At 43.5% G+C, this 15,706-nt stretch overlaps 1 protein-coding gene across 2 annotated transcripts in view; it reads left to right on the top strand.

Annotated features, from left to right (window-relative positions):
* The first annotated feature begins 4,326 nt into the window (after window positions 1-4,326).
* Window positions 4,327-15,706, top strand: part of sdad1 (SDA1 domain containing 1) — a 15,178-nt gene continuing 3,798 nt past the window's right edge. The window contains exons 1-16 of one of the 2 annotated variants that reach the window (XM_052458583.1): window positions 4,327-4,677; window positions 7,470-7,574; window positions 7,907-8,005; window positions 8,113-8,223; window positions 8,343-8,515; window positions 8,783-8,915; window positions 9,022-9,123; window positions 9,236-9,305; window positions 9,413-9,516; window positions 9,613-9,670; window positions 10,079-10,214; window positions 10,928-11,025; window positions 11,195-11,271; window positions 12,537-12,666; window positions 12,868-12,974; window positions 13,246-13,430. In XM_052458583.1, the coding sequence (XP_052314543.1) occupies window positions 4,576-4,677; window positions 7,470-7,574; window positions 7,907-8,005; window positions 8,113-8,223; window positions 8,343-8,515; window positions 8,783-8,915; window positions 9,022-9,123; window positions 9,236-9,305; window positions 9,413-9,516; window positions 9,613-9,670; window positions 10,079-10,214; window positions 10,928-11,025; window positions 11,195-11,271; window positions 12,537-12,666; window positions 12,868-12,974; window positions 13,246-13,430 (1,790 nt within the window). In that variant the 5' untranslated portion in view covers window positions 4,327-4,575. Of the gene's footprint in view, window positions 4,678-6,929; window positions 7,026-7,469; window positions 7,575-7,906; window positions 8,006-8,112; window positions 8,224-8,342; window positions 8,516-8,782; window positions 8,916-9,021; window positions 9,124-9,235; window positions 9,306-9,412; window positions 9,517-9,612; window positions 9,671-10,078; window positions 10,215-10,927; window positions 11,026-11,194; window positions 11,272-12,536; window positions 12,667-12,867; window positions 12,975-13,245; window positions 13,431-15,706 lie in introns of those variants that run through there. The other variant, XM_052458584.1, reaches the window with a different exon arrangement.

Below are 15,706 nucleotides of genomic sequence, written 5' to 3'. Positions count from 1 at the left end.
TGTTTAACAAAGGAAAAGTGAGTTTTGTCTTTCTCAGGGGAATATATAAGTGTGCACAATTATTAGGCAACTAAATTACAAAATACATTTCTCCCAGCTCACTTGTTTATTCTACATTTTTAGAGTAAGTGTAACAAATAAGTAACACAAAATGACAACTAAATAACATTTTTGGCCTTTCAAAAATATTCAGTGACCAATATAGCCACCCTTTTTTCAATAACTGCCATGGCGTCTGTCAGTTTCTTGATCTGTTCATAATCAACTTTCGCTGAAGAGCCTCCCAAATGCAGTTCAAAGAGGTGTATTGTCTTCCCTCAACTGTAAATCTCACATTTGAGAAGGGCCCACAAGTTCTCAAAAGGATTTAAGTCAGGTGAGGAACCGGGCCAGCTCATTATTCGGGCATCTTTGAGGCCCTTGCTGGCTCGCCAAGCAGTGGAGTACTTGGATGCATGTGATGGAGCATTGTCCTGCATAAAGATCATGGCCTTCTTGAATGCTGAGGACTTCTTCCTGTACCACTGATTGAAGAAAGATTCTTCCGGAAACTGGTAGTAAGTTTGGGAGTTGAGTTTCAGTCCATCTTCAACGCGAAAAGGTCCAACTGCCTCATCCTTAATGATAGCATCCCATACCAGTACCCCTCCTCCACCTTGCTGGTGCCTGACTCAAAGAGGTGCCCCTTTGTCCATTACTGATCCAGCCACGGGTTCATCCATCTGGTCCATCAAGAGTCACTCTCATTTCATCTGTCCATAAAACCTTTGAAAAATCTGTCTTTGGCTATTTCTTTGCCCAATCTTGACGCTTCAACTTGTGAATCTTATTCAGTGGTGGTCGGGTTTCAGCCTTCTTGACCTTGGCCATGTCTCTGAGCTTTTGATACCGTGTACTTCAGGACACTCCAGGCAGGTTGTACTTCAAGACACTCCAGGTAGGTTGTACCTCAGGACACTCCAGGCAGGTTGTACTTCAGGACACTCCAGGTAGGTTGTACTTCAGGACACTCCAGGTAGGTTGTACCTCAGGACACTCCAGGTAGGTTGTACCTCAGGACACTCCAGGTAGGTTGTACCTCAGGACACTCCAGGTAGGTTGTACCTCAGGACACTCCAGGTAGGTTGTACCTCAGGACACTCCAGGTAGGTTGTACTTCAGGACACTCCAGGCAGGTTGTACTTCAAGACACTCCAGGTAGGTTGTACCTCAGGACACTCCAGGTAGGTTGCACCTCAGGACACTCCAGGTAGGTTGTACCTCAGGACACTCCAGGTAGGTTGTACCTCTGGACACTCCAGGTAGGTTGTACCTCAGGACACTCCAGGTAGGTTGTACCTCAGGACACTCCAGGTAGGTTGTACCTCAGGACACTCCAGGTAGGTTGTACCTCAGGACACTCCAGGTAGGTTGGACCTCAGGACACTCCAGGTAGGTTGTACCTCAGGACACTCCAGGTAGGTTGTACCTCTGGACACTCCAGGTAGGTTGTACCTCAGGACACTCCAGGTAGGTTGTACCTCAGGACACTCCAGGTAGGTTGTACCTCAGGACACTCCAGGTAGGTTGTACCTCAGGACACTCCAGGTAGGTTGTACTTCTGGACACTGGAGGATAATGGGTGACACTGGAGGATGATTGGTGACACTGGAGGATAATTGCTGGCACTGGAGGATAATGGGTGACACTGGAGGATAATGGGTGACACTGGAGGATAATGGGTGATGCTGGAGGATAATGGGCGACACTGGAGGATAATGGGGGACACTGGAGGATAATGGGCGACGCTGGAGGATAATGGGCGACACTGGAGGATAATGGGTGTCACTGGAGGATAATGGGCGACACTGGAGGATAATGGGCGACACTGGAGCATAATGGGTGACACTGGAGGATAATGGGCGACACTGGAGGATAATGGGCGACACTGGAGGATAATGGGTGACACTGGAGGATAATGGGCGACACTGGAGGATAATGGGCGACACTGGAGCATAATGGGCGACACTGGAGGATAATGGGTTCCTGTTGGCTTCACGTTTAATTCTTCTCAAGTCCTTGGCAGTTAATTTGCGCCTTTTCTTCTCCGTGCATTTTTTTGCGCCCCAGTTGACTATTCGCAAACAAAACGTTTGATTGTCCGGTGGTCACGCATCAATAGTTTAGCTATTTCAAGAGCGTTGCATCCGTCTAAAAGGCATTTTGCCATTTTTGACTTTTTCAGTGTCAGTTACATCTCTTTTTTTGGCTCATTTTACCTGAGGTAATGAAGCTGCCTAGTTAGGAACACCTCGATATAAGGTGTTATTCACTTTCGCCACACCCTCCCTCATTACACAAATACATATCACCTGAAAATGATTCAATCCAATAAGCCTTCAAGTTTATATGGTGTTATTCACTTTCGCCACACCCTCCCTCATTACACAAATACATATCACCTGAAAATGATTCAATCCAATAAGCCTTCAAGTTTATATGGTGTTATTCACTTTCGCCACACCCTCCCTCATTACACAAATACATATCACCTGAAAATGATTCAATCCAATAAGCCTTCAAGTTTATATGGTGTTATTCACTTTCGCCACACCCTCCCTCATTACACAAATACATATCACCTGAAAATTATTCAATCCAATAAGCCTTCAAGTTTATATGGTGTTATTCACTTTCGCCACACCCTCCCTCATTACACAAATACATATCACCTGAAAATGATTCAATCCAATAAGCCTTCAAGTTTATATGGTGCATAGAAATGATGATCAGATCAGAATACTATAGTATTAGTTGCCTCGCCTTTTTGAGACTTCCAAGTGACTAACATCATTATAGAACATTACTGAAACAATGTAAGCTAGCTAGCTAAAACTATGAAATAACACATAAAAGTGCATTAACACATAAAAGTGCAACCAAGAGCAATGAATGGAGAGGGATGACCTGAAGGGAATTCCAGACCTCAGCTTTATGTGAAGCAGAAAATCAGAGATGGGTGGCCGACGAGGAAAAATTAAACAACATGCACACACACATTATGGAACTAAATTGTAATTGTTTATTTTATGTATGCTTTTAGGATTGGCGATATCTAGGCCGACAATGCCAGAGTGAAAATAAACATGAATAAACTGATAATTCTATAATGAATACATATCAGAAAAATAATCCATAATAGCGACCAATAGTTATTGCATTGTGATTGTTTAGAGTTTTAATTAGTCAAGAAGTAGTGCCCAGGGGTTGGGATTGAACCGTGTCTCAAAAGCAGCAGAAAAGGTTAAATAAGGTTACAAAAAGGACCGTTATGGTTATACACGTCTGGCTCGCGCAAGGAGCTGGACAAAAGCAACACTTAAGTGTGTATTTTGATGTGATATGAAAGTAGGAGGCTTTATATTTCTAGGACCATGTTGTAATTGAGAATTGATTCCTCTACCTACATGTACAAATGACCTTGATTAACCTGTACCCCCGCACATTGACTCGGTACCAGTACCCTCAGTGTATAGCCTCGTTATTGATATTTTCTACTTTAGTTTATTTAGTAAATATTTTCTTAACTATTTCTTGAACTGCATTGTTGGTTAAGGGCTTGTAAGTAATGTTAGCAAATTATGTTATTCTTCAATAACACAAACTCCAAAGCAAATCAGGGGGAGACAAATAGGTTTATTCAGAGAGGACAAATCAAGATGTTATGCTGGGAGGTAGATGTTCAGTCTCCCCTGTCCTCAGATTTTCTCCACCGAACAAAGGAATAGGATTCCATTTAACCCCCCACCCTAGCCTGGGGTTGACCAATCACAAGTCCTTGCAGTACAACTGGCCAACAGCCAAATAACAAGTATCCTGCTCCCGACTCAATGTACAGAGCATAGCACACGTCGCTCTGAGTTCAGGAGTGACATTCCACAGATTCTAAACAGATGTTGAACTGAAACACAACTCCTATTTACAATTCCCTATTGATTAGTACTCTAGTATTAGTACTCTAGTTTTCAGTCCTCTCATCCTCTCAATTGTGTATTTATCTTCAAAATATTCTTATAGTATTTGGCGCATGTAACAAATAAAATTAGATTAGATCAACCTATTCAAATGACCTCACATGTACATCACCGACCACAATCCAAATCTAAATAAGGTTCAGGTGTGCAGCAGGGGGGTTTGGGGGGTCTGCTCTATCTGTTTCAATAGGCATGAATCTGATGTATGCCATCAGCCATCGGTTATACATTTGATTTGGGTGTGGCTTATGATGATTTCCTATCTAGATGTTCAAAACAGTACTGTATTGAAAATGGTTCTACATCATAATGTAACATTTTTTAAGTGGGTTATGTAAGGACCTTGATTTCAATATTCTTCTTTGCACAACACTCGTGCCTACTGTCGGCAATATTTGATTTCCTCCGAATTCACTGGCTTTTGGCAACGCGTTTCACTGCCACTTCGTTTGTCCCTCGTTACGTTCCGTTCTGAGTCTGGAAAAAATGGCGATCTACCAGTGAGCCACGTTGGTATTTTGATAACATATTTATAATATAGACATTTCTTTTAATACCGAAAATGAATAAAATAATGTCCGGTCGACACAACAACAAATTGCCAACCAATCTGCCGCAATTGCAGAACCTGATCAAGAGAGATCCACAGTCGTACACGGAAGAAGTGAGTGTATAAAACGTAGCTAGGTAACGCATGCCAACTAGCTAACGTTAGTTTGACTAGTAAACAAACTAGTTGGCTAACTTTCTAGTTATCTGCTTTACATTGAACTAACATTAGCAAGTAAACTATGTTGTGGGATCAATTAATGAAGTAATGAATCATATAACTATATTGCTAACGTTAATTAGCTAGAAATTACTATATTTGATCGCATTACTATATAGCTAAAGCTAGCTAGCCAGCTATATTAGGCCAGTTTTAGACAGCCTTTATTCATTATCTAATGTATTAATAAACTGTGCCTTAATGGCAGTCAATAGCGACACAGCTTGCGAGACATCGCCCGACCCGTTGTTGTACATCTTTTAGCAGCACGTGTCCCGCGTTGGACCATATGTTTTCCGTAGACGGTTTTGACGTAGCCTCTAGATCTGCATGTCTTTGATTGAGGTGCATTCCGGATAATACACTCGTCCCCCATGAACCGGCTCGTACATAACGCATCCTCCATTCAAGCTTCAAAGACATAGCTTTAATGGCGACCCGCCGGGGGGTGCACGATCTTAATAAAACATCATTTTCCATCACATTTTCGGAAAACTTAAGTTGCACACCCGTGGCTGGATGCGGCAATAGTGTGCAACTGCAGTCCGCAATTCGGGGTGTTCCTACTGTCGTGGCCAAAAGTTATGAGAACGACACAAATATTTAATTTTCACAAAGTCTGCTGCCTCAGTGTCTTTATATATTTTTGTCTGATGTTACTATGGAATACATAAGTATAATTACACGCATTTCACAAGTGTCAAAGGCTTTTACATGTTGATGCAAAGAGTCATTCTTTGTAGTGTTGACCCTTCTTTTTCAAAACCTCTGCAATCTGCCCTGGCATGCTGTCAATTAACTTCTGGGCCACATCCTGACTGATGGCAGCCCATTCTTGCATAATCAATGCTTGGAGTTTGTCCACAAGTTCTCAGTGGGATTAAGGTCTGGGGAGTTCAGTTCATTTGCATGGCAAAGAGGGACTTTGATCCAATGAATTGCAATTAATTGCAATCTTCATAACATTCTGGAGTATATGCAAATTGCCATCATACAAACTGAGGCAGCAGACTTTGTGAAAATTAATATTTGTGTCATTATCAAAATTGTGGCCACGACTGTACATATGGACATTCCAGGAACGGCCCCTCAGGAACGGCCCCTCAAAAGACACTGTAATTTGCTCCCACCTGTGGAACACATGCCCTCGGTTTTTAACAGACCTGTGGGGAAACAGTTCCCTACAGGCGGGGGCGTCAGGGTAGCCTAGTGGTTAGAGTGTAGAGGCAGTAGGTAGCCTAGTGGTTAGAGTGTAGAGGCAGCAGGGTAGCCTAGTGGTCAGAGCATTGGACTAGTAACCGAAAGGTTGCAAGTTCAAATCCCCGAGCTGACAAACACTGATTGTGAGGAAACGCCATTCGATTGACATTTGGATACATTCGGCTATTGTTTACATATTGTGCATCACGTGAATGAAAATATTCACTGGATTTACAAGCTGACACAGCCATATATACTTACCTGCGCACCAAAATGTTTGGCTAATAACACTTTCCTGTGGACATTTTTATCTTCACTTCCTACCGCCAAAAGAACCAACAGCACAGACGACTGTTAAAAGTTGATCGTTTTATTCAACATTCTGGCTTGTAGAGACTAATGCGTCTTTTTTTTATTTTTACAAGCGACTTCTTTCAGACTGACGTCGTGGAGTAACCATGGTAACATACTGATGTTTAGAAAAGTAGTTTACGTGAGGCAGTTGTGGGCGACGCGAATGGCTGATAACTGTAGGGAGCAGGCAGAATCCCGCCTGAAGTTTGAGAGCTGAGGTTAGGTTTAAAATTAGATTTTAACGAGATAAATTGTAGAAATAGGCAGTGTTTATGTCTTTGTGGCTGTGGTAACTAGTGACGACCAGTGCCTAGGCTAGTTCTAATGGAAACATTGTCCTTTGCATTGCCAAGCAGTGCCAAAGAAAGTATTAAATCAAATTATTTAATGCTACCACCCCCTTCAAATAAAAACAAATAGATTCTAGTGACACACCTGTTGTTGTTTCACACCTGTTTGCCTGTCTATTCAGCAACATGCTGCTGTAGACAGGAAGTAGAATGGAGCGTGTGAGCGCAAACATTGACATCCATGTTTGGTTTTGATTTGGAGTGAGGGGGGGGGGGGTGTTGGCATCAAACAATTGGAATTAATGTTGTCTTGGGAACTGCTCGGCGACGCAAACAACAAGGTTTCCATCGGAACTATCTACTGATTTACGGATAGCATCCAACGTGCTGACAAGACGGGTACAGCAACGAGTCGGGCAAAATACTCACAAGCTATCGCTATGGAACGAGCGAAAGACTGAACATTACTGTTAAAATAACTGAACTTACTGTTTAACTGTATTACGTGACGAAGAGCTTCGTAGGCCTGGTTACATATTTTATACAGTCAGTGACTATTTAGCTAGCTAGCTATGTCATAGTAGTAATACATCAGACTGTAATACCGCGCTGGTTATAAGGACGAAATCAGCGGACAACAGATGGAGTAAATTTAGATTAAGTTTACTCAACATTCTTCTGATTTATAAAGGGACTGTTCCAAAGTTTTGGACCCTATATATTAGAGATGAGAGTGGATGTTAATCCAGTCCAAACTCTGAATCGGGAGAGGCTAGCTATGTCAATTCCTGCTGATTTGAGTACATGTTTTTCACGAAGATCATCTTAATTTCTAATCTACAGTTCCTGCAACAATATCGACACTACCAGTCCAATGTCCAGATCTTCAAACTCCAGCCTGACAAACCCAACAAGGAGCTGGCAGATCTGGTCATGTTCCTTGCTCAGGTACGATCATCACTCTCAAATCTATTCCTATAAATAGTATGCCAAATTCATTATATGAATCATATAAAATAATAATATAAAAAATAATATAATAAATATTACAAATATTTAAAAAACAGAAACGTAAATATAAATGTCACATGATTACCCTAGTTGGGGGTCGAAGCTATCTCAAATGAGGAAATGTCTGTAGGCCTGCTGTATTTGTGGGTCTTATTGGAAACCATAAACTGTCCATTATTTATAGATCACCAACTGTAGACACAAGTACACTGCTGATGTTAGTCCTGATGGGAAGCTATCAAACTAAATCCATTATTGTCCTGTTCCAGGTTGGACACTGCTATCTGCAGCAACTTGTCTCCTTCCCTCAGGAGTTGACTGAGATCCTTATGAATCATCACACAGTCCTCGAGCCTGATCTACGGATGGTAAAGGGAACAAATCATCAACAGATATTTTCTCACCCTTGTCGGCTGTTAAAAACAAGTGTATTTAATGTGTTGTTGTTTTATTTGCGTGTTTCTCACTCGCTCAGACATTCTGCAAAGCCCTGATTCTGCTGAGGAACAAAGATCTGATTAACCCCACCGGTCTTCTGGAGCTGTTCTTCGAGTTGCTGCGCTGTCACGACAAGCTCCTCAGGAAGGTGAGCCCGGAGTGTCTCTGTCTCTCTGCACACCGATATTGTTATTCCATGTCTATGGTCTGTCTACAGTGTCAGTCACGGTCTGCCTCTCGCTTAGTCTCCTGTTCATCTCTTCCCAGACGCTGTACTCGCACATTGTCCATGACATAAAAAACATCAACTCCAAACACAAGAACAACAAAGTCAACACAACATTACAGAACTTCATGTACACCATGCTGAGAGACAGCAATCCTCTAGCAGCCAAGATCTCGCTAGATGTCATGATTGAGTTGTACAAGAGGAACATCTGGTAAGTTACATGCCTTGGCTCTGTGCTAAAGTATCTTCAAAAAACACGTCGCCTGATATGTGGTCCTTCTGTAGCTCAGTTGGTAGAGCATGGCGCTTGTAACGCCAGGGTAGTGGGTTCGTTTCCCGGGACCACCCATACGTAGAATGTATGCACACATGACTGTAAGTCGCTTTGGATAAAAGCGTCTGCTAAATGGCATATATTATTATTATTATTATTATTATTATATGCATATTTTTTTTATTTCCTTGTTTTCCGTCACAGGAATGACGCCAAAACTGTCAACGTGATCACGACAGCATGTTTCTCCAAAGTCACAAAGATCCTCGTGGCAGGCATGAAGTTCTTCCTGGGTAAAGATGAAGATGAGAAGAGGGAGAGTGATTCAGAATCGGAGGCATGTGTTCACCACACCACATAGTGGAGGGGGGGTTAACATTTAGATTTGATTGGAGGAGAGACCTCCTTGCTCTGTCGGGTCTAAGCTAGTCTCTTATCTCCAGGAGGAAGGTCCGTCGGCTAGAGACCTAATGGTGAGGTACTCTACAGGGAGGAAGACGTCCAAGAACAAGAAGAAGATGGAGAAGGCCATGAAGGTCCTTAAGGTACGCTGAGAGTCCTGTGTTTTTTCTTTTTTTTTTACTGAAGATACAGACTTTAACTGGCAATTGTTTTTGTTGGGTTGGTTGTTAGTTAATAAATCTTGATGATTCACAGAAACATAAGAAGAAGAAGAAGGTAGAGGTTTTCAATTTCTCTGCCATCCACTTGATTCATGATCCTCAGGGTATGTATGGTCACCCTCAAAAGCACACGCTTATAAACTAAACAAGATCTGGAACTTGTCTCTCTATATTCTGGTTTTTCCTAAGAAATATTAAATATTTTGCACAGACTTTTCAGAGAAGCTACTAAAGCAGTTGGAAGACTCTAATGAGCGTTTTGAGGTGAAGATCATGATGATGGAACTAATATCCCGACTAGTTGGGATTCATGAGGTAAGAAAATGATATGAACAAGTGATATTATTCTACAATGTTTTTTTTATTTTTATTTTTCAAAAGACATTCACGTTGTTATTTCTATTCCCACAGCTCTTTCTCTTCAACTACTACCCCTTCGTACAGCGGTTCATTCAGCCCCATCAAAGAGGTAAGCTCTGAGCAACAGCAGTAATTGGAGTGGGTCTAGGGTTTCAGGGATGATGGTGTGGATGTGAGCCATGACCAGCTTTTCAAAACACTTCATGGCTACCGACGTGAGTGCTACTGGGGCCGGTAGTCATATAGGCAGGTTACCTTCGCTTTCTAGGGCACAGCGACTTATGGGGGTCTGCTTGAAACGTGTAGCTATTACAGACTCGGTCAGGGAGAGGTTGAAAATGTCAGTGGAGACTGGACAGTGTTTTGTTTTTCTTTTTTTTTCTCCCAGCCCCATCAAAGAGGTATGTTTTAAGAAAGGGCTCAGCTCAGTCATTGAAAACAAGCGTGCAATTAGTCACGTTGAGTTTTAATAGAACTCCCGAGTTGAAAATAATATTTGTTCTTCTTTCTTCTCCAGAGGTCACCAAGATACTACTGTGTGCAGCCCAGTCCTCCCATCAACTAGTTCCACCTGAGATCATCCAGCCGGTCATCATGACCATAGCCAATAACTTTGTGACAGACAGGAACTCGGGAGAGGTGATGTGTGTTGGGTAAGGGAGTCACTCACACCTATGATTCCTCTGTAACCTGGTTGGATGGCCATTGTAAAGTCACTCACACCTATGATTCCTCTGTAACCTGGTTGGATGGCCATTGTAAAGTCACTCACACCAATGATTCCTCTGTAACCTGGTTGGATGGCCATTGTAAAGTCACTCACACCTATGATTCCTCTGTAACCTGGTTGGATGGCCATTGTAAAGTCACTCACACCTATGATTCCTCTGTAACCTGGTTGGATGGCCATTGTAAAGTCACTCACACCTATGATTCCTCTGTAACCTGGTTGGATGGCCATTGTAAAGTCACTCACACCTATGATTCCTCTGTAACCTGGTTGGATGGCCATTGTAAAGCCACTCACACCTATGATTCCTCTGTAACCTGGTTGGATGGCCATTGTAAAGCCACTCACACCTATGATTCCTCTGTAACCTGGTTGGATGGCCATTGTAAAGCCACTCACACCTATGATTCCTCTGTAACCTGGTTGGATGGCCATTGTAAAGCCACTCACACCTATGATTCCTCTGTAACCTGGTTGGATGGCCATTGTAAAGTCCCTCACCTTCTGCATGTGATTGTTACCATGGATACTGTATATAACACTGTTGTATACAGTTGAGATTTGTACAGCATCAGTTATTGGTTAATAATAACATGGATATATGGAGTAACAGAGTGTGGGACTTGCTTTGTACAGCATCAATGCCATCAAGGAGGTGGCAGCTCGTTGTCCCCTAGCCATCACAGAAGAGCTGCTTCAGGACCTGGCTCAGTACAAGATGCACAAAGACAAGAGTAAGTAGTCTGTCCTTACAGGAAGTAGTCTGTCCTTACAGGAAGTAGGCTAACATGTCTGTTTTGATAATTTTTCTCTTTAACCATGTGGCTACAAGAGATTATTCATCACGTGTCATAATTAAAACAATTCAAAGGGTTATTTAAATGTAATTATTTTAATTTTTAGATGTGATGATGTCTGCCAGAGGACTCATTCAGCTCTTCAGAAGCCTGGATCCAAAGATGCTGCATAAGAGAGACAGGGTATGTTGCTGAGATCAATGTAATATACATTTAGAATGATCTCAACATCGTCATGTTTCTCCCTCCCTCGCCCATATGCTAGGCTCCTCCTCCTCTGTGTGGTAGTCCTCTCAGGGCTGAGGTATGCTAGGCTCCTCCTCTGTGTGGAAGTCCTCTCAGGGCTAAGGTATGCTTGGCTCCTCCTCTCTGTGGAAGTCCTCTCAGGGTTGAGGTATGCTAGGCTCCTCCTCCTCTGTGTGGAAGTCCTCTCAGGGCTGAGGTATGCTAGGCTCCTCCTCTGTGTGGAAGTCCTCTCAGGGCTAAGGTATGCTTGGCTCCTCCTCTGTGTGGAAGTCCTCTCAGGGCTAAGGTATGCTTGGCTCCTCCTCTGTGTGGAAGTCCTCTCAGGGCTAAGGTATGCTTGGCTCCTCCTCTGTGTGGAAGTCCTCTCAGGGCTAAGGTATGCTTGGCTCCTCCTCTGTGTGGAAGTCCTCTCAGGGCTAAGGTATGCTTGGCTCCTCCTCTGTGTGGAAGTCCTCTCAGGGTTGAGGTATGCTAGGTGGTTCCTCTGTGTGGTAGTCCTCTCAGGGTTGAGGTATGCCAGGCTCCTCCTCTGTGTGGAAGTCCTCTCAGGGTTGAGGTATGCTAGGTGGTTCCTCTGTGTGGTAGTCCTCTCAGGGTTGAGGTATGCTGGGCTCCTCCTCCTCTGTGGAAGTCCTCTCAGGGTTGAGGTATGCTAGGTGGTTCCTCTGTGGAAGTCCTCTCAGGGCTGAGGTATGCTAGGTGGTTCCTCTGTGTGGAAGTCCTCTCAGGGTTGAGGTATGCTAGGTGGTTCCTCTGTGTGAAAGTCCTCTCAGGGTTGAGGTATGCTAGGTGTTTCCTCTGTGTGGAAGTCCTCTCAGGGTTGAGGTATGCTAGGTGGTTCCTCTGTGTGGAAGTCCTCTCAGGGTTGAGGTATGCTAGGTGGTTCCTCTGTGTGGAAGTCCTCTCAGGTCTGAGGTATGCTAGGTGGTTCCTCTGTGTGGAAGTCCTCTCAGGTCTGAGGTATGCTAGGTGGTTCCTCTGTGTGGAAGTCCTCTCAGGGCTGAGGTATGCTAGGTGGTTCCTCTGTGTGGAAGTCCTCTCAGGTCTGAGGTATGCTAGGTGGTTCCTCTGTGTGGAAGGCCTCTCAGGGTTGAGGTATGCTAGGTGGTTCCTCTGTGTGAAAGTCCGCCCAGGGCTGAGGTGCTGTGAAATGTCATGGAGGCTGCGCTAACTGATAACTTAACCATTGCATTGTTTACTAGGGTCGACCCACAGAGTTGTCTACCGAGGCTAAGATCCAGGACTATGGCGAGATGGGGGCCAAGACCTACATCCCTGGAGCAGAGGTTCTGGAGGTGGAGGAGAAAGAGGAGGGAGAAGAGGGGGACGGTGGTAAGGATTGGATCGTGTATAGTCATTATTATACAACTGGAAACTTTTACTTGTTTGGTTTTTGCTGCAAGGACTCTCATTTTGGATTTATCAAGGACTGTATTTCCAAGATGCAATAGATGATGTTTTGTGTGGAAAAAAATTGGTTTAAATATTGATTATTTGATCATTTCTTCCTCTGCGTTTCTTCTTCATCTCTAGATGGCTGGGAGAGTGCCAGCAGTATCAGTGGTGGTGATGATGATGATGATGAGGACGGAGAATGGATCAATGTTCACCACTCCTCTGATGAAGACACCGTGGAAATGGTAGGGTTCTGCATCAACCCCATGTCCGTTAGGTGTTCTGGGCTGGCTCGTGTTCAATTGAGCACACCGTAGCAAAACAATTTGTATCAGAAAACTAAAATGAGCACTTCTTATTGGACAGGTTAAGGTTGTCTCTCCCTGTTTCTGTCCGTTTTCTGCCATTTAGTTCCGAATGAACACTACCCTGGTGATTATTGTTCTGATTGGTGAATAACATGTTCTTATTGGTGAATAACGTCTTCTCATTGGCCATTGTATGTGTCTCGCCCAGGCTGAGAAGCTGAAGACTATGGATCCAGAGGAGAGGAAGGCCAAGGCAGCAGCGGTCAGCTCCAGTCGACTCCTCACTCAGGACGACTTCAAGAAGATCCGTCTGGCTCAGATGGCTAAAGAGGTCAACGCTGCCCCGGGCAAGGGACAGAAGAGGAAGATCGTTGAAGATGATGATGGTGAAAGGTCAGTCTTGTTTTCTTGTTATTTTACCTCCGGTCCTATGATTTATATAATTCAAAACAGGGCCGACTTGTGGATCCATGTTTTACCTGGTGGGAATATCTTATTTAAAATGCGTTGATGCTGCGTTTAGACGAAGGACGCAAAAACCATCATACCAGTTGGTATAACGGGACAAGGAAGCAAGGAAGAGGGTGACGACAAAAAGCACGACGGTATGCGTTGCTATGGTGATATCCGTAAAACAAACAGTGCAAATGAACATCCGGTAGAAAACAACGCTACGGCAAAAAGTTGTAATATTTAAACTCTGGCGGCAAGTCCCGTATACCGTGGCGGCTAGGGATAACCCCGTTTAGTCGACCGGTCGATTGTTTGGTCGACCAAGATTTCTTGAGTCGAGCGGTAGCAAAACCTGTCTGATCGGCTCCTGTCTGACTGATCCAGGCCGTGGGGATGGCACTGTCCATCACTTTTAAGACATTTGCTACTCAAATTGTACGCGGTCATATTACATAAGATCAATGGTGCAACACTAATAAAAACAATATTATTTTATGGCAAATGAGCTTTCTCCCGCTTTGGATAGCGGTTGCTGTCCGCAGTTCTGAAACATCAGTACGCTGTGGATTTGGAGCCTTTTTCCTAGACCATGTTGCTATGTGCGTAATAGCAAAGTTACCCAGCCTATTGGTGTTGAGGACAATGTGGTGGAGGCAGCAGAGGAGTTGCCTTAATTGTTAAAGAAAAGAGAGGAGAGGGGAAACCCCTAGCTTAATTAGGTCTATAATCAATAGCCAAACTGTTAGGTGTGCCTGGTTTTATAAATCATCCACATGTACAGCGCATTGTGAAAGTATTCAGACCACTTGACTTTTTCCACATTTTGTTACGTAACAGACTTATTCTAACATTGATCAAATAAATGTCTCCTCAATCTACACACAATACCTCATAATGACATCACAATACCTCATAATGACATCACAATTACATTGGTATATTACATTGCTTGTATTTTTCCGCATCAGCCAAAGACGAGATGAGTTTGGTCTGTTTATAGTATGTATGTTGAAGGGGGTGTGTCTACGATCATCCACTTCCCTTCATTCACTTCTGTAAGTTTACCCGAAAGATGAGTGAACCATTCCAGCATCTCCATTAAAAACATCTTTGGTCTGACAGACGTTTACGTGACACCCAGAATGCATTGTATAATGTCAACAAACATGGCGCCACACACAGCTGGCAAATAGCTTAGCTTATTATAATCAGTACAACCTTCAAAAAAGTATTTTACAAACATCATAGGTGTCCATTACAATATATGCAATAATCAGAATGTGTTATCTGTCACCAATAATTGAAAACGTGAATAAAAACTGTAAAAACATTAAGCTCATATACTGTATGTGCCTACAGTAGAAACGACAACACGATATACAGAAAATAAGGAACTTACTGTGATAGGAACGCACACTTGTCCAAAGTAGTTGTGTGTAGGGAAAACAACAAGGAAGCAAAGCAAGAAAATGTTCAAGACTGAGCAAATATATACATACTTGATCTGTGCAAACATGAGTGAAGTGCGGTGAGTTCTCCTGGAAGAGAGGAGGTTATTCTGGCTCAGTAAATCTGAACGCAACGCTGAAATGGACTACTTCTATGTGAATCAATGAGGAGGCGGAACACACCTCAATTCAAACTGTTGGAAAATAATTTGATATTGACAAGTTGAAACACATGCTATAGATAATTAACACGCACTGCCTGCTAACAGTCCTGTTGTGGAATAATATGACATCACGTGCATAAAACCACTCACGCTGGGGTGACCGTTAGAGATGTTTGGAACTCACGCTGGGGTGACCGTTAGAGATGTTTGGAACTCACGCTGGGGTGACCGTTAGAGATGTTTGGAACTCACGCTGGGGTGACCGTTAGAGATGTTTGGAACTCACGCTGGGGTGACCGTTAGAGATGTTTGGAACTCACGCTGGGGTGACCGTTAGAGATGTTTGGAACTCACGCTGGGGTGACCGTTAGAGATGTTTGGAACTCACGCTGGGGTGACCGTTAGAGATGTTTGGAACTCACGCTGGGGTGACCGTTAGAGATGTTTGGAACTCACGCTGGGGTGACCGTTAGAGATGTTTGGAACTCACGCTGGGGTGACCGTTAGAGATGTTTGGAACTCACGCTGGGGTGAACGTTAGAGATGTTTGGAACTCACGCTGGGGTGACCGTTAGAGATGTTTGGAACTCACGCTGGGGTGACC

The sequence above is a fragment of the Oncorhynchus keta genome, chromosome 12 (genome assembly GCF_023373465.1).
Source record: "Oncorhynchus keta strain PuntledgeMale-10-30-2019 chromosome 12, Oket_V2, whole genome shotgun sequence".
Taxonomy (NCBI): Eukaryota; Metazoa; Chordata; class Actinopteri; order Salmoniformes; family Salmonidae; genus Oncorhynchus; species Oncorhynchus keta.
The sequence above is the reverse complement of the archived record's forward strand: the minus strand, read 5'-3'. Positions and strand labels throughout refer to the sequence as shown.